Here is a 22,262-nt window from a genome sequence, read left to right on the forward strand (position 1 = left end):
TACAATTAAAGTTTAAAGTGATGACACTTATTTTATATCAGAGGAAGGTTCATTATCGAAAATTTGATGATTTAGTTGGGGCACAGACCAAAAACACCCCCTCACGTGACCGTGCGTGAGTCGATTCTCACGGAACCTCAATGACTCACCCGAAAAAAATAATCCTCGCCCATCCTTTCTCCCCGTCTCTCCCGTTTGTTTCTTTGGCGGCGCGGCGGCGGCGGCGGAACGAATCTGGGGGCCGCTCTTCGCCGGCAGCGGAAGCGTATCGAATCCTGGGCGGTGCTCCTCGCCGGTATCGACGGCGGATCGAATCCTGGGGGCGCTCCTCGCCGGTAGCGGCTTGCGAAATCAGCGGCCAGCGACGGCTTCATCCTTCTTGGTTCTTTTCGGGGCTTCTCCCCCTATTGGTCTAGTTTTCTTGGTTCTTTTTCAAGTCACGGCAAGCAGCGAGGGCTCCGTTCTTTCCTCTCCCCTAATCAATCAAGGGAAGAGCAAGCATCATCTGTACGAGGCTGGTTTTCGCCGGCGACCTCACATAGGCAGCGGGCGGCGGCCACACCTGGGCAGCGCGAGGTCGATTTGTGGTGTGCGGCGGCCACACTACTTCCCTAATGGTAGAGCAAGAGATTGAAACACACAAGATGAATTCAGCGAGCGAGAGAGGATTTTTCAGTTTGGTGGACGAGCCTATGGTGACAGGATCGATCGACTCCGTGATCGCCAAGCTCAACTCCACCAGACCGAAGAAGAATCATCCCAAGATAATGGAAGTGTTATGTCAAGGCGCGGTGAACCTAAAGAAGGGTTTCGACAAGCTCGGCGGGGGGCGGGTGATGGATCGGCATGCCCTATTGTGGACGAAGTTTGCCACGGACCTGGTCTTTGACATCGAAGAGTGGATCGACGAGCCAAAGGCCACATATTTCTCGGAGGGAGAGATGACTGCTTTGTTCAAGTCCCGGATCCGCAATGTGCTTGAGCAGTTCACGTGGTGCGACCTTCTCAGTCCAACTGAAGATCGCTTCAAGATCATCGATGATTTACATAAAGATCTGGAGAGCCTTAAAAAGGAACTCCCCTATAAGTTTGGGCCACCGGTGAGTCTTGAGCAGTCAGTTTGGATGGATCAAACATGTGAGCTGGTCAGTGAGGTGGAAACTTTGGTCCATGATGAGAAGCCCGGAAAGGACATGGATGAATTGCAGGAGAAACTAATCCAGGACTACAAAGCCAAGATACGGGAAACACGTGAGGTCTTGAAACATTCTAGTGATAAGCTCAGTACAGCCTTCGTTGATTGTCCCCTGATTTATGAGGAGAAAACTCGTGACCTCATTGCTCTGAAAGAACCAAGTAGTAAGCTTCTCATGCATCAGGCCGCCACACAGGCAAGGCTAAAGTTGGTATCTATTGTCGGAATGGAAGGCATTGGCAAGACTACTCTTGCAAAGGAGGTATATGCAAAGCTTCAATGCAAGTTCGAGTGCCGAGCTTTCATCACTCTTGGCCGAAAACCGTCTCTAGTGGCCACTCGGCTGGATATACTTCACCAAGTAAAGCCCCAGGGCACTATTCCTCTGAATGGTACAGAAGCTCCTGAAATGAATCAAGTCGTAACTGAGCTCAGGGAACACCTCGTCACGAAGAGGTATTTCTTGTTTATATCGTTTTAATGCAGATAGACATATTTACTATACTTTCATGTAGCAATAAAATGCACAAGAGCATCAGCGAATGCAGACTGAGGCTATTCGTTGGTGTATTCTGTTAAGTATATATGTTGTGTTTGTCTTGTACAGGCCCAGGCCCATAGTCTAGAGTGAGGCCCAGGCCCATGTAACCTTGTATATATCTCTCTCCTCCTCAATACAGAAAACTGTTCGGTCATTCTCTCTTCCTCACGTTTTCTAACATGGTATCAGACCAGGACCAAACCCTAGTCCCTCTTCCAGCCGCCACCCATGAAATCGCCGCCGGTGAGGTGATTCAGGCGGATCTGTCTGGTGAGGAGACATCCACATCGCTGCCCCATCCCATCTTCATCATCAACCTGTAGGAGCTGCTCTCCAACAGCTCCTCTGTGTGTCCTCACAACTACTCTGTGAGAATACTTCCCCTGCTCTCCAGCAGCCATCTCCAGCAAGCTCTTGGTGCCTTCCCTGCTCTACAGCAAGCTCCAGGCGTTCCCCTTCTATCCAGCAAGATCCAACAAGCTCCACCTTCTATCCAGTGAGATCCAGATCCAGCTTCTGTTTGTGGCTGTCTGCTGCTCTTCTCTTGTTGCTGCCTGTAGCTGCTATCAGATTGGGTGTTTCCAGCTGCTATCAGATTGGGTGTTTCCAGCTGCTGACCGCTCACCACTATGGCAAGAAATGATTTTGGATTTGGTTCTTTGATGATAGATATCAAGCTTGATGGTTCAAACTACAGGGAATGGGCATTTTCTGCCCGGACTGTCTTGAGGACAACTGGTTTTGTTTCTCATCTGACAGATGATCCACCTAGTCTAAATGATGATGCAGCAAGGAAGTCTTGGCAAAAGATTGATGATCGTGTGATGGGAGTTTTAATTCTGGGTGTTGAACCCTCACTCCGAATGAGTCTTGAGCATCACACTTCAGCTAAAGAGATATGGAAGTACTTTGAGCAGCGCTACCTTCAGCCCAGCAGTGCACTTCATTTCTCCTTGTTGCAGAATTTACACAACACTCGGCAGCCAGAAGACATGTAACATCCCAAAATTCTAAATTTTGGAATGTTATAAACAAATAGATAGATTTGATTGATTGTTTCATTGATTGTCTGAAAGTGAGTGAAATTCGAAACTTTTTGAAAGTTAAATGAGAGGGAATAAAAGGACTTTCCCAAACTTTCATATTTGCTTTTATGATCTCCATGAATTCAAATTCTTTTCAAATACAAAACCCTTGAGCGAAGATGATATGACTTCTTCCATTTAAAATTAAATGAAAGGGTATTTGAAAAAAATTGAATTTCATTTGGAAATATTTCAATTCAGAAACTTTAAGCAACTCAATGATTTTCACGAGAGGAGATAAAATGACTTCTTCAAATTATGAAATATGAGTTGGGAGTTTCAAGGATCAAATTCAAAGTCCTTTGAATTTATTTTCAATTTGGAGTTATTTGAGTTTTATTCAAATTATTTTTCTCCAAAAATAAAATATATGGAAATTAGGGTAACATGATTCCCTACATTAGAAAATTGGAGAAAAATTAATTTGAAATCATTTTGGTATTTTTAAAATGATTTTTGTTGGATTTTAATAGACCAGTAGCACTCTTTGAATTATTAGAATTTGTGTGTATTTTATTTAATGCTAGAAATATGTTCATGTTGTAGAAAATCTTTTTCTGAAAATTTTGATATATTATATGCCTATATTATATTTTATTTATTTTTGCTTTTATTATTTTATTTGTCTGGAAAACGTTAAAAAAAACTTTCCCTAACTGGGCCGGCCCAGCTAGCCAGCCAGGCCAAGGCCCAGCGCGCCACCGCCTTTGTCCCCGACCCCGTGCGTGAACCGGACTCGCCGGAGTCCGAACGCCGCCCGCCTCCAGCCGCCCCCTTCCCCAAGCTGGCGTCGCCCCTCCCCTCCTTAAATAGCGCGGCCCCGGGCCCTTCCTCTCTGCTCGCGCCGCCGCCACCGAGATCTGCAGCTGCCGCCGCACTTTTCGCCGCCCGCGCCGCCTGCCGCACCACCTCGCTGCTGCCGCGCCGCCATAGCCGCCGCTCGCCGCTGCCGCGCCGCCTAGCTCGCGCCGCCGCTCCCCGTGCCTCGCCCTGCCCGCGCGCCGCCGTCGCCGAGCTGCCGCCGCCGCCGGAAAACCGCCGCCGACGGTTTTTCGAAGAAAACCACCCCAAACCAGTATAAAATCTGCCCCGGTCCGGTTTAGTTTCCTTTAGGTTTACTTCGGTTTTCTTTGAGTCGGTTTATTATTTAGTTAGGTTATTTATCGAACGCTTATTAGTTTAGCCGTTTTAGCGAACGGTTTCGTCGTTGAAATCTCTGTAGCAAACGTTCGTTAGTTAGATTTTTTCTTTTCTTTTTAATTTTCCGGCCAGGGACTTATCTGTGAGGTTTTTCTTTACAGTTTAGTCCCTGAACTTCAAACGATCATTACTTTTTACTCGTTAGTCCAAATTCAACGAAACCAACGCTCACTTCTTCGTTATGATCTCCTCTATCCGGATAAACAACTTAAACATGTCTTTGAAAAGTTTAAAATTTGAATTAGATCAGATTTGAATTCAAATTTCGTTTGATCATAACTTGAGTTTCGTAGCTCCGTCAGTTGATTCTTTTTGAAAATCGAAGCTCTTGACCTAAACATCCTAATAAGGCCAAATTCACATAATTTTGGTACTGTTAGAAATTGTTTTATGTTGCAAGAGTTATTTGCTTGGTTTCGATGTTTTCCGAATTGTCTTCTTCGATCTTTCTGATCTTTTGAGTGATTGCTTATGTGTGGTTACTATTGCTTGCTTACGATAGATTGACCGGATCAGATTTTGAGTGCGAATCATCTTCATCAACATTGCAGGCAAGTTCACACTTTGATCATACCTTTTTCTACAACCCAGTTTTATTGCATTAGATCAATCCTCTCACATTGCATGATTAGGATCTAATTAAATTGTGGGATGGGAAGTAGATGAGGTAGTACCTATTACCTGTTTATTATCAAACCTTTGGGAGTTACTTCTACGTTTGCTTATTATGCCATGCTATGCTAGTAGACGTGGATTGGGTGAGTGATATCCATGACAGATGTGAGTTTTGTTAATTTTAATGGTTTACTTAAGGTGGCAACTTAAATACACATCTGGGTGGATTGAGGCACCTGATGTCTATCGGGACTTGCCTGTTTTTATTTCGGACCGCCACCCAGGCTCAAAGGGATCATAAGATCATTCATACTAGAAACTTCCGTGTGCAGCCACAGGCCATTATGGGCTCTGGCATAGTTGATTAAGTCGTGCGAACTCTTACGGGTAGACTAGCAGATGTAGGGGAAAGTAGGTGTACCGGTCTACCCACATGTAAGGTGCTAGCGCTTCTGAAAGACTGTGTCTCGGTCATCCGTTTCTCAAACATCATGCAGTGCGAGAAATCCAACGGAGGCGATCGAGTCTTGTGGGAAAAAGTGCGCAAACCTCTGCAGAGTGTATAAACTAATCATGATTAGCCGTGTCCCCGGTTATGGACATCTTGAGTATCTAGTTCTTGGATTATCCTGTTGATCTCATCACGTTACTTTAAATGAATATTGTTGGGTTTTAATGATGTTACTTAATTGGGATTGAGAATGCTGTCAACCATTCTCAATGTTTAACAACTACCATGATAGTAATTAATTTTATTCCTTTGAAGTACGGAAAAATTGGCTTTACGCAAAAAAAACCTTATAACCATAGAGCTTTTCCACCAGCCAAATATGCATGTAGTGATAGCCTTTATTCATCATTCTCTATGGTGTGAATTTGCCAGTACATTCAATGTACTGACCCTCTGTGGCTGCAACGTCTCATGTTGCAGGATTATCTTACGACGAGTAAGTGATACGTTAGGGTTACGATTTCTACACTCAACTTTGCCGTTGGTGTTGATGGGAATCCACAACCTTGTTGCTTCCGCTATATGGATTGAGGTAATAGTATTTACGTTACTTTATACATGTGATTTACCTCTGTTATAAATCCTTCAAGTACTGTGTGTGTCAGCATACCGATCCAGGGATGACACTTAAGCACAGAGACTTGATCCATTCGGGTCAGGTCGCTACAAGACATGTCCATAGAAGAGTACTATGGAGCTTTCACTCGCATCACTGGGCAGCTAGGTTCCATGGTTCCAAAGGGTAATTCTGGTTGTGAGTCATGTGCAGCAAAGGAAAAGTATGACCATCAGACTCTCATGTTTCAGTTTGTGATGGGTCTCAAGCCAGACTTTGAGAACATTCGCACTCAATTGCTTGGTCATACGACTCCTCCCACCTTGACAGAGGCACTTGCTAGCTTGATCGCTGAGGAGACTCGTCTCCGTTCCCTTGGGGCTACTTCTGCGCAGACTCTACACACTAGTGTTCTGGCTTTTCCTCAGCGGCCAGGTACCTCCAAGGCCACACCTTCAACTGTCGTCTGCTCGTTCTGCAAGAAAGCAGGACACCACAGAGATGGTTGTTTCAAGCTTCATCCAGAGCTGTTAGCTGAGTTTCAGGCTAGACGGGCCCTCAATCAGCAGCGTCGTGCACCCCAGGCTCCTTATCAGCAGCAAGCTCCTTATCAGCAGCAAGCGAGGGGTGCTTCTATATCTGTTCTCTCTCAGCCCGCTGTTGCTGCAACCCAGCCTTGGGTTCTGGACTCTGGAGATTCTTTCCATGTGACCTCTGATCACTCTCAGCTTGTGTCTTGCCAGCCAGTGCGGGATGGTGCCTCTGTTCAGACTGCTGATGGTACACCTTGTTCTATTACTCATCAGGGTTCTCTTTGCACATCCAAGTTTTCTGTTCCTGCCATCTCCTTTGCTCCAGAGCTATCCATGAATCTTATGTCTGTTGGCCAGCTTGCTGATATGAACTACTTTGTTGGTTTTGATGACTCATTTTGTTATGTGCAGGACCGTCAGAGCAAGAGGGTCATTGGAACTGGCCATCGCCGTAGAGGATCCACATCCCTCTACATCCTTGACACCTTACACCTTCCTTCAGCTTCCACCACATCCGTGTTCCAGATGGCTGCATCAACATCAAGATCCACTTCGTCGTTTTCTTTTGCCCAGTGGCAGCATCGCTTAGGTCACTTGTGTGGTTCTCGTTTATCTACCCTTGTTTGACAAGGTGTTTTGGGTCATGTTTCCATAGATGCTGGTTTTCACTGTAAGGGTTGTAAGCTAGGGAAACAAATACAGCTTCCATACTCTTCCAGCACTACTCATTCTAGTCATCCTTTTGATTTAGTGCACTCTGATGTATGGGGTCCTTCCCCCTTTGTTTCGAAAGGTAGCCACAAACATTATGTCATATTTGTTGATGATCACTCTCGACATACTTGGGTCTATTTTATGAAGCATCGTTCTGAGTTGTTTTCTATATATAAGGCTTTTGTACATATGGTCCATACTCAGTTTTCCAGTGTTGTTCGTGTTTTTCGTTCTGACTCCGGGGGGGAGTATCTATCTACTGCTTTTCGCGAGTTTCTCTCATCTGAGGGTACTCTCCCTCAGCTTTCAGCCCTGGTGCCCATGCTCAGAATGGCGTTGCTGAGCGTAAGCATCGCCATATTGTTGAGACAGCTCGTACCCTTCTGATTTCTTCCTTTGTCCCCACTCATTTTTGGGGTGAAGCTATCTCAACTGCTGTTTATCTTATCAATCTCCAACCTTCTACTCGCCTTGAAGGCAAGTGTCCTGGTGAGGTTTTGTTTGGTTCTCCTCCCACGTATGACCACCTCCGTGTCTTTGGTTGTACTTGTTATGTTCTTTTAGCACCTCGTGAGCGTACCAAGTTGACTGCTCAGTCTGCTCAGTGTGTCTTCCTTGGATATAGTCTTGAACATAAGGGCTACCGTTGCTATGATTCTTCTGCTCGCCGCATTCGCTTTTCTCGTGATGTCACTTTTGTTGAGGATCAACCCTTCTTCTATTCCCCTTCCACTAAACCATCATCCTCAACTTCTTTAGAGTCTACCTCATTTCTTTCACTTCCACCTATCTTTTTAGATGAGTCCATAGCTGAACAACCTTCCTCTGTCCTAACATCAGAACCATCTCCACCACATGTTTCATCTCCTTCCTCACCAGCTCCTTTCTCTCTTCCACTAGCTCCACCTCTAGATAGTCTTCCTTTCCATTACACTCGTCGTTATTCTACTCCTCCAGTCAATACTTTCCATTACACTCGTCGTTCTAAAGTTCCATGTGACACGCAGTCATCTATGCCTTTGTCTTCTACTCCTCCAGCCAGTACTACTGATCCTTGCACTGACGGCTCTTCTCTAGCAACGCGATACAAAAAGGACTTATATGCAGGGGCTGTTTCTGAGCCTAGTACCTATCAGGAGGCAGTTGTGTCACCTGAGTGGCAACTGGCTATGTCTGAGGAGCTTGCAGCCTTAGAGCATACTGGTACATGGGATTTGGTACCATTACCTCCTCGTTCAGTCCCTATCACTTGCAAATGGGTGTATAAGGTTAAAACCAAGTCAAATGGTTCTGTGGAACGCTACAAGGCTCGCCTTGTTGCAAGAGGTTTTCAGCAGTCTCATGGGAAAGATTATGATGAGACATTTGCTCCTGTTGCTCACATGACTTCAGTTCGAATTCTAATTGCTGTGGCTGCTACTCGGTCATGGAAAATTTCCCACATGGATGTGAAGAATGCCTTCCTTCATGGTGATTTACATGAGGAAGTATATATGCAGCCACCTCCAGGTATCAAGGTTCCATCAGGTCATGTTTGTCGTCTTCGAAAGGCTCTTTATGGGCTTAAGCAAGCCCCTCGTGCCTGGTTTGAGCGGTTTAGTTCTGTGATTCAAGCTGCCGGTTTTTCTCCTTGTGAACATGACCCTGCACTCTTCATTCATACATCTGAGCATGGCCGTACATTGCTTCTACTTTATGTAGATTACATGTTGATCACTGGAGATGATGTTGGGTATATTGATTTTGTTAAGAAAAAATTGAGTGAACAATTCCAAATGTCAGATTTGGGGTCTCTCAGCTATTTTCTCGGGATTGAGGTCGAGCATACTGATGATGGTTACTATATCTCCCAGCAAAAGTACACTCAGGATTTGATTCTTCGCTCAGGTCTCACTGACACGCGCATTGCTGCTACACCTATGGAGCTTCATCTGCAGTTGCGTCCTACTGATGGCACTCCTCTTGAGGATCCCTCTCGCTATCGTCACATTGTCGGCAGTCTAGTGTACCTCACAGTGACCAGACCTGACATCGCACATGCAGTCCATATTCTCAGTCAATTTGTCTGTGCTCCCACCTCAGTTCATCATGGTCACCTATTCCGAGTCCTTAGGTATTTAAGGGGAACTACATCTCGCCGCTTGTTCTATGCTAATTCCAGTCAGCTCCAGCTTCATGCTTACTCTGATTCCACTTGGGCGAGTGATCCTATTGATCGTCGCTCGGTCACTGGCTATTGCATATTTCTTGGTACATCTCTCATTGCATGGAAATCAAAGAAGCAAACTGCTGTGTCTCGCTCCAGCACCGAGGCAGAGCTTAGGGCTCTCTCTACTATCACAGCAGAGATTGTATGGCTTCGCTGGCTATTGGATGATCTTGGTGTCTTATGTCATACACCAACACCTCTTCTTTGTGACAACACTGCTGCTATTCAGATTGCTAATGATCCAGTCAAGCATGAGTTGACCAAACATATTGGTGTGGATGCCTTTTTCACTCGATCTCATTGTCAACAATCCACTGTCAAGCTACAATATGTCCCATCAGAGCTTCAAGTCGCAGATTTCTTCACCAAGGCACAAACTAGAGATCAACATAGGTCTCACACTCTCAAACTTGGTGTATCAGATGCTCCTGACCCACCTTAAGTTTGAAGGGGGGTGTTAAGTATATATGTTGTGTTTGTCTTGTACAGGCCCAGGCCCATAGTCTAGAGTGAGGCCCAGGCCCATGTAACCTTGTATATATCTCTCTCCTCCTCAATACAGAAAACTGTTTGGTCATTCTCTCTTCCTCACGTTTTCTAACATATTCATCGTGCTTTTCCCATTCTATTTATCTGAGACCACATCAAATTAATAACTGGTAATGTTATTTGATGCATCACAAGATAATCATGATAAAAAGATCAAATTTTCAGCATTTTTTATCCCCTGTATCTGTTGTGTTTTGTCAATCTTTTTATCAATGCAGACCAAACAAGTAATCAACAGGAAAAATATATATAAAAATTTAGCACTTTTCCTGCTTAAAAGTATCAGCATAACAAATGCATATGTGATGTATTGGCAACCAATAGAGGCATTCAGTTGGATCTAACTGACTCTCGGAATTATTGAGTAGATAAGTAACAAAACAGAACCAGCTTGCTATAAGTCATCTGTATAAATTGATCATATATTAGCCGATAATTTTTACCATGTTCCTCTATATACCAGGTATTTCATCTTAATTGATGACATTTGGAGCATCTCGGCATGGGATGTTCTTAATTCTGTTTTGCCTGAGAATGATCTTGGAAGTAGAGTATTGATCACAACTTGCATCAGCGACGTAGCCAAATGTTGTTCTACACGTCCAATTGATTTCATCCACCAGATGGAGCCTCTTAGCAAGGAAGAATCCAAGACTTTATTTCACGAGGAGGCAAAAAGGCCCGCTGAAAATGAGTTGTTGAAAATGTGTGGGGGCATGCCATTGGCAATACTTATTGCAGCCGGCAGGAAATCTAGAGGACTAGCTGAGCCAGAGATTCGTGAGAGACGTATCCTTTCAACATCAGACCAATGTTCCGCATCGGATGGGATGAGAATGTTATTGCGCATGAGTTATGATGAGCTACCTGCCCCTTTGAAGTCTTGTCTTGTATACCTCAGTGTTTTTCCAGAATATTATACCATCAAGAAAGACCGTTTGATACGGCTATGGATTGCTGAGGGAATTTTCTTAGGAAGGCGTGAAGAAAACTTGTGGAGAACAGGAGAAAGCTATTTCAATGAGCTCATCTGTAGGCGGCTGATTCAGCCAGTGTTTGGCTACGAAGATGGCCAGGCTGTAGGATGTGTGGTACATGGTGTGATCCTTGACTTCATCAAAACTTTGTCTAGGGAAGACAACTTTGCGACAACGAGTGCAGATATGAGGTCCGGACTAACTCCATGGTATCCGATTCGACGGTTCTCATTCGATTGCTGCATCAAGGAAGATGAAGCCGGCAAGCTGCTCCCAGGAACCCTGCACCTATCTAGCATGCGAACCCTCCAAGTTTGCGGGCGTGTTGGATGGACAACCCTCCTCACATATCCTAAGGTTAGAAAAGGGAAGCCTGCTCTTCGAACCTTCAAATTTCTACGAGTACTCGATGTGGAAGATAATGGTATTTTGAGAAGCCACCATCTGAAAGGCATTGGAGGGCTGATTCTGCTAAGGTACTTGGGACTTAGAGGGGCTGCTATCCATGAATTACCAGGCGAAATTGGAAAGCTGGAGCACCTGGAGACGCTGGATGTCAGGCGCACTAACCTGAGAAATCTGCCTGCATCTATAGCTGGATTGGAAAGGATGGTATGCCTACTGATTGAAGATACCGTGAAGATGCTGGGCGATATCCTTATGATGCAAGGACTACAAGAAGTATCAACGATCCGTGTCGACAACGTCAAGTCACTCCATAAGGTCGTAGAGCTGCTGGTTCGGTCGGGGAGGCTGAGTGTCCTTGGCTTGAGCTTTGATGGATTAGACCCATCTGTGGACAGTGCACGTGCCATCGTTGATTTCCTCAAGGTGGTTGGACACTCTAACCTTCGGTCCCTATCTCTGCATTGTCTTGGTGGTGACTTGGTTGGCCAACTGAACTTGTGTCCCCCGTACCAGTTGCAAAGATTTGAACTGACTATATCTGGTGCAATCCTGGGAAGTACTGCATTTTGTATGGCCACCTGTGTCACCCACTTGAATATTGAAATTAGTCAATTGGGAGAGCAAGGTCTGAGTATCATCGCGTCCGCGCCCCATCTTATCCTTCTCAAGTTAGTATCTTCAGGACCTGCTGCTGCCATGACGGACACGCACTCATCTTCCAGAAGACAAAGAAGAAGGGTGATAATTTGCAGTGGCACCTTTCCGTGTCTTAAGGTGTCCTGGTTCACATGCAAGGCTGGTGGGAATGAGCTGCAGTTTGATCGAGGAGCCATGCCACGGCTGCGGGGTCTTAGGCTCCACTTCAACGCTCTAGAGACGCTGTCTCTCTATGGAGATTTTGAATTTGGCATTGAGCATCTCTCTAGCCTCACCAGAATCCATGCCGCTATTGGATGTGAAGATGCTATGGCTCCGGAGGTGGAGCTTGCAGAGACTGCCATCACAGAGCAAGTCTGTCGGATCTCCTCCGCCAACACACCAACAATAGAGTTCAGCATGCAGAGAGAAGCCCGGGATGTTTGAGGGGGAAAAGAAGAGTGTAGGTCCCCTTACAGAGACGGTGACAACGATCACCAAGAAAAGGAGGTTGAGCAGATGGTTGATTACCCAGTACGAAATGATGCAGCGCGCCTTGTGCTCTTGCAGTTGCGCGGGTAGACGCAGTGTGAAATGATGCAGCGCGCGTTGTGGGCCTGGTCGTGCAGGCCACGGAACAGAACACATCCGTGGCAAGCTTGAAGAGCATGCACGTATAGAAATCCAACGCGAAATTAAACTAGCATATGCAGCGGGAGTAAGGGAGGGACAGGATCACAGGAGCAACGTAGTGCACGAGGGAGGCTCCCTATCGAGAAATATATCTCCACAAGCTGCATCTCGATGGGTGATATCAGCATGAACATCCTCGCCTGAATCTTTTCAGTCTTTTGTTCTTTTGATAACTTGAAATGAGTCGTGGTAAGTTTGGTTTACTATTCTAAGTTCAGGCGACGCAATCACCGACCCCATATGTATGTACCTTGACTGATATAGCCATTGTAATCACAGGTAATTTTGGTCCAAGTATTTTAAGTTCAGGATGGAATGTTTTGTTTGTTTGCACTATGTAGCTGGTAATGCCAGCAGCATGTTGACGACAGTTGTCCTTCTATATAAAGTGGGGCCTGAAGGCCTATTCTCTAGAAAAAGAAAATAGCCATTGCATCGGAGAATGGCGGCAACGGCGGCTTCATGACATCTTCAGTATTGACAGAGCAACCATTCTGTTCCTGATGTATGGTAGGTGCATGCAGTCCATGTAAATGGCACCATTCACTGTCCGGCACAGAAGCGTCACAGCTAATACCTGATTGGTAGCCAGCATATGCAGATTATTCCTTTTCCGGGTTGCGATCGGTGATACTGGCACTTGCTTCATTGATGCTAGCTGGTCGACAAGGTTATTCACAAGGATGGTCACATTGCTCTGCGTCTTGTTGAGTGTCCTCGGCGCTTTTGCTGTAAAATGCAATTTCATCTGGATCTGGTACGTCTTCAGAATGCACTAGTTTGTTGTTAAGAAGATTCTCTGTTGATCCATTCTCAAGTAGTAGCTTCTTAGCCATGTTCCGGAAGGATTCTGTTAATGGGTCATCGTGCTTCTTGACAGAGAGCTTCCTCCGCGAGCTTTCACCCCTCGAGGCAATGAAGTCGACAAGGGCGCTACGAGCATTTGTGGCAATGTTGGCATTCTCGTCAGCCTTGTTGGCGCCATGGCTGTCAAATCCATCAGCATTGTCTTCTGTGATGTCACACGCACGAGTAGAGGCTGCACCTGGAGACAGCCATGCCCCGAACGAGCTGGTCCTCTCGACGAGGTAACTGCTTCCCTCCTTGTTCACTGGTACTGCAGGGCATGGCGCTTCGGTGTCTGACATTTCAGGCGAATTAGCTGAAGGCCAAACGGGTGCTTCAGATGCTTCATCTTGTGACGAATCCTTGTTCTGAAAGTTTTGCTTTTGATGCCTGATTCTTCCGATGATGTGTCGATATTTAAGTTGTCGGAGCATATCGGACAACGCGCCTGTTTTGAATCTGCTGGAGGTTCAGATGTCAGGTTAATGTGGATGCTAAAGAATGAACACTGAGTAGGAAAGCTGGGGAATAAAAGGAAAAATGAGCTAGGGAAATTTAAGAAGCGTTACTTGGAGTATTTTTTATGGCGGGCTTCCTCGGCAGGAGGTTTGGAATGGATGTCTGAACTCTGAATGTCTGGTTTGTTTTCATGCTGTGCAGAGGGGTCGGTGTATCTCTTCAAGCACGCTCCCTCGCCACCAGCATCATACCTGCACCCAAAACAAGCCCAAATTAACCAGGAAAAATAAATCCTTTTTAAGCTGTTTGATTTTTGGTATAGAAGTGTTGTTACTTGTCCAGCATGGACAGCTGCGGAGGCCCGTGGCATCGCTGGATGAACTTTTCGATGGAGCACGGCCTTGTTCCTCCCACCAGAGTCACCGGCTGATCGACACCGTGGCCTGCGATGCCACACAGAGCTTCTGGCCGATGAAGTACACAAGCCTGTCGGAATCGACGACGGCGGAGCCGCTCCTCGATGAGCGGCAGCTCCGCCTGGAGCCGCCGCGCCCCCAGCGTGAGGCCGCACGCCCGTGCGGACACCGCCGTGGCCTGGTCATGCAGGTCGTCGAACACCTCCGCGGCGAGCCTGAAGATCAGATTCAGGGGCTAGTCTGGTGAATTTGTAGCAGCCAGCAGGACAGGACAGGAGCAACGTACTGTGCGAGGTCCCCGAGCTGGCGGAGGAGGCCCACGAAGCCGGCCATGGCGGCACCCGCATCCTGGACGACGACAGCTTCGGGGAGCTCGTCGGCCTTGGTGGTGAGCTTGGGCCTTGCCAGTGCTGGGGCCAGAAGGTGAGCACTCTGCTCCATGCGCGCATGCAGGTGCTGGCTCATGTGATGTCTCACAACGGCTCGTGGCAAACGGCTGACATGTAGCCATTGACGCGCCCTGACCTCCAGGGAGTGCAACGACACGATGACACCCCGCACCCACGAGCGTCCGGTGAGGTGACAGAGCACCGCACGGGCGGTCCCCGAGAGCAGGAGGAGGTACCACCGTACCTTCGTGCTGCGCATGCTTCATGCTTGTGCACCGCGCCATGTTAATACGTACGAATACGGTTTTGTACCGCACGTCGCGTTGCGGCTACTCAACGACTGCCTACAAAACGCATTTACAAGCTACGGAAAATCGTTAGGTTCTTACCGTAGTATAAAAGGTTCTCAATTTATGATAAGCCAACCTGTAATGGGCAAGGAATATTGTGTATTTGCCATGAACGTAAATGACATGTGCATATAGATGATGTTTTTATGAACATTTTTATATCCTAGTTTGCGTTCTTCTGAGTTCATATGAATTTGTTAATATGAATTTTTAAGTTTCAGTCAAACAACTTTGACCAGATGGAAGGGCATTCTTGTAACCTAAAATGCTTTTTAGGAGCAAATTTGAGCACATAAAAAAGTTAAGAGTAAATTTGAGTAGTGGGTTTGAATTAAGGGCACAAATATCGATAAATCACGAGTTGACATGGTGTCACACGAGGATGTAATCCGCACCCTTCATTTCTTCGGGATTCATGCCGTATTTATAGTACACCTCACGTATATAGAATTCACAGGAATGATTTGCAATGTATTTGTTGGTCAATAAGTGTGCATGCCCCACAAGCCATAAGAGTTTGAAGTTAATTTTGCATTGATGTGCAGCAGACCACTTGAGCGATAAATCATAAGTAGTTGACAAACTACAAGACACCCGACCACCTCACTTACTAGGATTAATGCACCACACTGCCTTCCTGTCTTAGTGCACCATCCTCTACAGCTGCAACAGAATCATTAACGTGTATTGAGTAAGCTAGTTAGTGTGAACGTAATTTTGAGATGAATTAGTGTGAACTTGTCACTATGCTAGATCAGCTTAGGTTTATCTTCATATTCTGTGTTGCATGTGTATATTCGGTGTGTGATTGAACATTTAATCCCGCCATGCGCAGTGGGATAGGGTCTATTTAAAAGAAAGAAAAATGCACATCTATTAGTTGGCTGATTATGAAAATTCAATTTAGAAAATAAGAGAAGCGTCACAAGAAAATCTTAGCGATGATAAGTTAAATGCACGAACAAAATGGTATAATATTGATTGGAATTTTAAATGAATTTAATAATAGCATAGAGGATGGTTTATAGTTAAATGCTCAATCACACACCGACACGGCTTTCACCACGGTGCCAACTTGTCCATCGTCCCTCACCATATACCGTGGCACTGTGCTATCTCTTCATTCTGACACATGCAGCACTGTCGTATGCGACGTGCTCCAGTTAGCTATCCATTTGCTCCAGAAAGTTTAATAACACTGCTGAAGATGCTGCTCTAGCCTGTATTGTTATCTGTATCACACTGTTCTAGCAGCGTATAACTTCCATATTCGCTACGAGTACTTTATATTAGGCAAACGAGAGATGATTTGCGGAACCCGTCTTCACTCCTCCCCCTGTTCCTCGGCGGGGCACGTACACGCGTTTACAGGCAAGGCTTGGAGGAGATCTGCGGTGCCAGAAACCAGCTAGCGCAAGTGCTCAATTATGTCCACCCAGCAACGAGAGCAGTTATTTTGCATCGTCTGGGCCGTCACGTGGGCCTTGTATTCATACGAACATAAATGACCCTGGGCCACTGGTGTGGCGTATACCGCGGCGTATTCATGAAAGCTAGTAATTAATGTTTGACGTATTGCAAATGCGCTATAATAAGTAGCAATTACGACGCTAGGAGCGACGCTCGTGATAACGACAGCGCGTGGCTGTATGTCTCAAAAATTCACGTCGCACAAATATGAATGTCCCTTAATTAAATGAAAAAGGATCCAATTCTTCCAGCTCCAAGCAACAACACAACAAACGCTAGCTAGCTGTGTTTTGTATCATGCCACCGGACAAATATCAGGTAGGCCAACCCAGTGTCATGGGTCGCGAGATCGCATGACCTACTTATCCTCTCAGTGTTAGTTCACTGCAAACCAATCAAATCATGTGCATCAGTGCATGTACGTTGTTAGACTTTTTTTTGAGACAAACGATGTTAGACTTCAAGTAAGCTATTCATGAACGGATTCATTTGGGACGTGGGCGGGGCTTTTCTGGGCTGGCATGAAACCCGACCGCCATGGCACGACACGAAGTAAAGGGGCCGGGTTGGGCCGAAAATGGGCGGCACAACCCAGTTGGGTCCAAAATATTGGTAACGTGTGTTGTAATATTAAAAAAGGCTTTCGTCCCACTTTATATATAAAGCAACATGGCCGAACCGATACAAAATGATGAGAGAAACCTCTTACAAAGTGGGTAAAAAATAGAAGAGAAAAGTATACTTTTCGTCCCTTAATTTTTTACGGAGTCTAAATTTGGCCCCTCAACTATGAAACCAGACAACTTGCACCTCCAACTTTTTTAAACCGGACAAGTTTCATCCTCCTCCCGTTTTTGACCGGTCTTGATGCTGGCTCATCCCGGTTTTGACCTATCCATGCTGACGTGGCAAAGAAACCCCAAATTGACTTCCCGATTCCTCGCTCTCTACACGGCGTCTGCGGGCAGGGAGCAAGCTGTTGCTGGTGGTGATCTCAGACAGCATGAGCGCGGCGCCAGGAGAGGGGATCGCCACGGCTCGACCTGCTCGTCGCCTGGATGGAGCACGTCGCCGTCATGGCCGGACTGGGGCACCTCGTGGCTGTGGTGGTACTCGCCGTCATCGCCGGCCTTCACGCGTGGTCCAATGCTTGGATCCATGATACGGTCCTGGGTAGGAATCTCTCGATCTATCTCTCAATTATCAAGTTCAGAGTACAAATTTGTAGCTAGGGTTGAATCAGCAAGAAGGGGATCGGGATTTAGAGCCGGGAGTGGGAGGAAGGATACATCGCCCAACGGCGCCGCCAGTTCTCTGATCCAACGATACCCTAACTCACACCCACTCTTGGTATATATATACGCCTTCACTTGCTGCAGGACGGTCCAGTGAAACGCGAGCTGGGCCTCTTCTCCTGCCTGGGCCTGGCCTGGGCTGTAGTGGAGTCGGCCTTGGGGTCCGCCACCATAGTTCCCGTGATATTCCCTCCCCCTTTAGTTTTGGCTTGTCCCCGAGCCAATGCTCGAGGAAAACGTGCCTGCAAGGGGATTGCATCTTCCCAGGATGCCAGCGGCGGAGGGAAGCCAGACCACTGTATGAGTAGCTGGTCGACTTGTCGTGCGCCCCGTTGCATCGTGCGTCGTTGAAGAATGGCCGTTGGCACCTGGAATTGCAGCAGATCTTCATCTAGCATCGGCAACTCCTACATGATCGTTGTTGAAGGGGGAATTGCCGCCCGCAGCTGAGAGACATGAATGACCAGATGAATCCGAGCTTGCTCTGGCAATGCAAGTCTACACGCCACCTCGCCCACTCGTTGGAGTACCTGAAACGGTCCAAAGTAACGAAAAGCTAGTTTATGATTAGCTCTTGCCGCCACCGAGGACTGTGCATACGGCTGTAGCTTCAAGTACACCCAATCATGGACTGCAGATGTTCTGTCCGAGCGATGCTGATCAGCTTTCTCCTTCATACTTTGCCGGGCCCTGTTGAGATGCTGGCGTAACAAGGCCACCATGGCTGCCCTGTCCCGAGTCCACTGGGCTAAGTCTGTCACTGCTGCGTCAGCCACATTAGTGATACCAAAGAATCTCGGCTTGTGGCCATAAATTACCTCGAACAGAGTCGACTTGAGAGTAGAGTGATATGAGGTATTGTACCAGAATTCTGCCAAGGAAATCCACTCGACCCACTTGTTTGGGCAGTTGTGCACGAAACATCTGAGGTACAACTCCATACACTGATTCACCCGTTCCGTTGTGCCATCCGTTTGCGGGTGTCGAGCTGAGGAGATGTTCAGTTTGATGTGAGTGAGCTTGCAAAGTTCCTGCCATACCTTGCTGGCGAAAATTCGGTCACGGTCGGAAACCATTGCCTCCGGGGGTTCGTGCAATTTGAAGACATTATCCATATAGGCCTTAGCTACTTGCAGCGCCGAGAAGGGATGTCGAGGTGGTATGAAATGAGCATAACAGGTGAGTTTGTCCACCACTACCAGGATAGAGTTGAATCCTTTCGAGGTTGGCAGCCCTTCAACGAAATCCAAGGTGACCATCTCCCATGCTTCTTTAGGCACTGGTAACGGCTGTAGTAAGCCGGGATACTTCACATGCTCCGGTTTTGCCTATTTACAGACTGAACACTCCGCGATGTAGGCCTTCACCATCCTCTTGAGCTGCGGCCATGCAAAGTTTTGTTTGACACGACTGTACGTTGCTTGGATTCCCGAATGTCCTCCCAAAGCACACCGGAGTGAAGCTCCTGCAATATTCTCTGTTGGACTGCTGTGTTGTTACCTATCCACACGCGCCCTTTATAGAGAATAAGGCCATCCTGCACTTTAAAGGGACCAACCAGAGTTGCTCCTGCATCTGCAGATGATAACATGCTGGTGCATTTTGAGTCCTGGGCATAACCTTGCTTCACCTCATCTAGCCACCGCGACACACAGACTGAGATGGCGCATGCAAGTGCATCTGGGTGACGCGACAGTGCATCCGCTGCCTGGTTCAGAGCCCCCTTTCGATGCTCAATTCGGTAGTGCAGCCCAAGTAGCTTTGTGATAACCCACAAGTATAGGGGATCGCAACAGTTTTCGAGGGTAGAGTATTCAACCCAAATTTGTTGATTTGACACAAGGGGAGCCAAAGAATATTCTCAAGTATTAGCAGTTGAGTTGTCAATTCAACCACACCTGGGTAACTTAATATCTGCAGCAAAGTGTTTAGTAGCAAAGTAATATGATAGTAGTGGTAACGGTAACAAAAGTAACAGAAGCAAAAGTAACATTTTTGGTATTTTGTAGTGATTGTAACAGTAACAATGGGAAAGTAAATAAACGAGAACCAATATAGGAAAAGCTCGTAGGCATTGGATCGGTGATGGATAATTATGCCGGATGCGGTTCATCATGTAACAATCATAACATAGGGTGACACAGAACTAGCTCCAATTCATAAATGTAATATAGGCATGTATTCCAAATATAGTCATACATGCTTATGGAAAAGAACTTGCATGACATCTTTTGTCCTACCCTCCCGTGGCAGCGGGGTCCTAATGGAAACTAAGGGATATTAAGGCCTCCTTTTAATAGAGAACCGGAACAAAGCATTAGCACATAGTGAATACATGAACTCCTCAAACTATGGTCATCACCGGGAGTGGTCCCGATTATTGTCACTTCGGGGTTGCCGGATCATAACACATAGTAGGTGACTATAGACTTGCAAGATAGGATCAAGAACACACATATATTCATGAAAACATAATAGGTTCAGATCTGAAATCATGGCACTCGGGCCCTAGTGACAATCATTAAGCATAGCAAAGTCATAGCAACATCAATCTTAGAACATAGTGGATACTAGGGATCAAACCCTAACAAAACTAACTCGATTACATGATAGATCTCATCCAACCCATCACCATCCAGCAAGCCTACGATGGAATTACTCATGCACGGCGGTGAGCATCATGAAATTGGTGATGGAGGATGGTTGATGATGACGATGGCAACGAATCCCCCTCTCCGGAGCCCCGAACGGACTCCAGATCAGCCCTCCCGAGAGGTTTTAGGGCTTGGCGGTGGCTCCGTATCATAAAACACGATGATTTCTTCTCCTTGATTTTTTCACCCCGAAAGCAAATATATAGAGTTGGAGTTGGCGTCGAAGGAGCTCCAGGGGGCCCACGAGGTAGGGGGCGCGCCCTAGGGGTTCCCACACCCTCGTGGACAGGGTGTGGGCCCCCTGGTCTTCATCTTTGGCAAGGATTTTTTATTATTTTTGAAAAGACGTTCCGTGGAGTTTCAGGTCATTCCGAGAACTTTTGTTTCTGCACATAAATAACACCATGGAAAATCTGCTGAAAACAGCGTCAGTCCGGGTTAGTTCCATTCAAATCATGCAAGTTAGAGTCCAAAACAAGGGCAAAAGTGTTTGGAAAAGTAGATACGACGGAGACGTATCAACTCCCCCAAGCTTAAACCTTTGCTTGTCCTCAAGCAATTCAGTTGATAAACTGAAAGTGATAAAGAAAAACTTTTACAAACTCTATTTGCTCTTGTTGTTGTAAATATGTAAAGCCAGCATTCAAGTTTTCAACAAAGATTATGACTAACCACATTTGCAATAATTCTCAGGTCTCATTTTTACTTATATCAATAGCATAATCAACTAGTGAGCCATAATAATAAATCTCGGATGACAACACTTCCTCAAAACAATCATGATATGCTATAACAAGATAGTATCTCGCTAGCCATTTCTGAGACCGCAAAACATAAATGCAGAGCACCTTTAAAGATCAAGGACTGACTAGACATTGTAATTCATGGTAAAAGAGATCCAATCATAGTCATACCCAATAGAAATTAACAGTAATGGATGCTAATGACAGCTGCGCTCTCCAGTTAGTGCTTTTAATAAGAGGGTGATGACTCAACATAAAAGTAAATAGATAGGCCCTTCGCAGAGGGAAGCAGGGATTTGTAGAGGTGCCGGAGCTCGGTTTTGAAATAGAGATAAGTAATATTTTGAGTGGTATACTTTCACTGTCAACATAACAACTAAGAGATGGCGATATCTTCCATGCTACACACATTATAGGCGGTTCCCAAACAGAATGGTAAAGTTTATACTCCCCCTCCACCAACAAGCATCAATCCATGACTTGCTCGAAACAACGAGTGTCTCCAACTAGCAACAGTCCCAGGGGGAGTTTTGTTTGCAATTATTTTGATTTAGTTTGCATAAAGCATGGGACCGGGCATCCCAGAGACCAGCCATTTTCTTGTGAATGAGGAGCGGAGTCCACTCCTCTTGAGAATAACCCGCCTAACATGGAAGATAAGGGCAGCCCTAGTTGATACATGAGCTATTCGAGCATACAAAACAGAATGTTTATTTGAAGGTTTAGAGTTTGGCACATACAAATTTACTTGAAATGCCAGGTAGATACCGTATATAGGAAGGTATAGTGGACTCATATGGAATAACTTTGGGGTTTAAGGGATTGGATGCACAAGCAGTATTCCCGCTTAGTACAAGTGAAGGCTAGCAAAAGACTGGGAAGCGACCAACTAGAGAGCGATGATACGTCTCCAATGTATCTATAATTTCTGATTGCTCCATGCTATATTATCTACTGTTTTGGACCATATTGGGCTTTATTTTCCACTTTTATATTATTTTTGGGACTAACCTATTAACCGGAGGCCCAGCCCAGAATTGCTGTTTTTTTGCCTATTTCAGTGTTTCGAAGAAACGGAATATCAAACAAGTCCAAAAGGAATGAAACCTTCGGGAACATGATTTTCTCATCAGATATGATCCAGGAGACTTGGATCCTCCGTCAAGAAAGAAGAGAGGCAGTCACGAGGGTGGAGGGCGCCCCCCTAGGGCGCGCCCC

The 22,262-nt window shown here is 46.1% G+C and overlaps 2 protein-coding genes across 3 annotated transcripts; one reads left to right on the top strand and one right to left on the bottom strand.

The window, feature by feature from the left end:
* The first annotated feature begins 200 nt into the window (after positions 1-200).
* On the top strand, positions 201-12,322 carry LOC125535512 (disease resistance protein RGA5-like). The gene is made up of 2 exons (XM_048698578.2): positions 201-1,651; positions 10,172-12,322. The coding sequence occupies exons 1-2, from the start codon at positions 615-617 to the stop codon at positions 12,174-12,176; spliced, it is 3,042 nt and encodes a 1,013-aa protein (XP_048554535.2). The 5' UTR covers positions 201-614; the 3' UTR covers positions 12,177-12,322.
* A 404-nt stretch (positions 12,323-12,726) lies between these two features.
* LOC125535514 (uncharacterized) lies at positions 12,727-14,998 on the bottom strand. 2 transcript variants are annotated; one of them, XM_087543056.1, is made up of 4 exons: positions 14,430-14,998; positions 14,062-14,358; positions 13,838-13,978; positions 12,727-13,730 (listed from the first exon to the last, which is right to left on the bottom strand). In XM_087543056.1, exons 1-4 carry the CDS (start codon positions 14,789-14,791, stop codon positions 13,094-13,096), a joined length of 1,437 nt encoding a protein of 478 aa, XP_087399182.1. In that variant the 5' UTR covers positions 14,792-14,998; the 3' UTR covers positions 12,727-13,093. The 2 variants fall into 2 exon arrangements, with proteins under 2 accessions (XP_087399182.1, XP_048554536.2); XM_048698579.2 differs by having other exon boundaries at positions 12,727-13,727; positions 14,430-14,997.
* Positions 14,999-22,262: the final 7,264 nt, after the last annotated feature.

Source organism: Triticum urartu, chromosome 2A (assembly GCF_056163025.1).
Source record: "Triticum urartu cultivar PI428250 chromosome 2A, HENAU_Tu73, whole genome shotgun sequence".
NCBI classification, from domain to species: Eukaryota; Viridiplantae; Streptophyta; class Magnoliopsida; order Poales; family Poaceae; genus Triticum; species Triticum urartu.

Excerpts from the sequence above, each read along its gene's own strand:
- LOC125535512 (XM_048698578.2), top strand. The coding sequence starts at position 615 with ATGGTAGAGCAAGAGATTGAAACACACAAGATGAATTCAGCGAGCGAG. Across the intron at positions 1,652-10,171 it reads GAACACCTCGTCACGAAGAG|GTATTTCATCTTAATTGATG; the intron begins GTATTTCTTGTT and ends TCTATATACCAG.
- LOC125535514 (XM_087543056.1), bottom strand. The coding sequence starts at position 14,791 with ATGCGCAGCACGAAGGTACGGTGGTACCTCCTCCTGCTCTCGGGGACC. Across the intron at positions 14,359-14,429 it reads CAGCTCGGGGACCTCGCACA|GCTCGCCGCGGAGGTGTTCG; the intron begins GTACGTTGCTCC and ends TCTGATCTTCAG. Across the intron at positions 13,731-13,837 it reads CGCCATAAAAAATACTCCAA|CAGATTCAAAACAGGCGCGT; the intron begins GTAACGCTTCTT and ends CTGAACCTCCAG.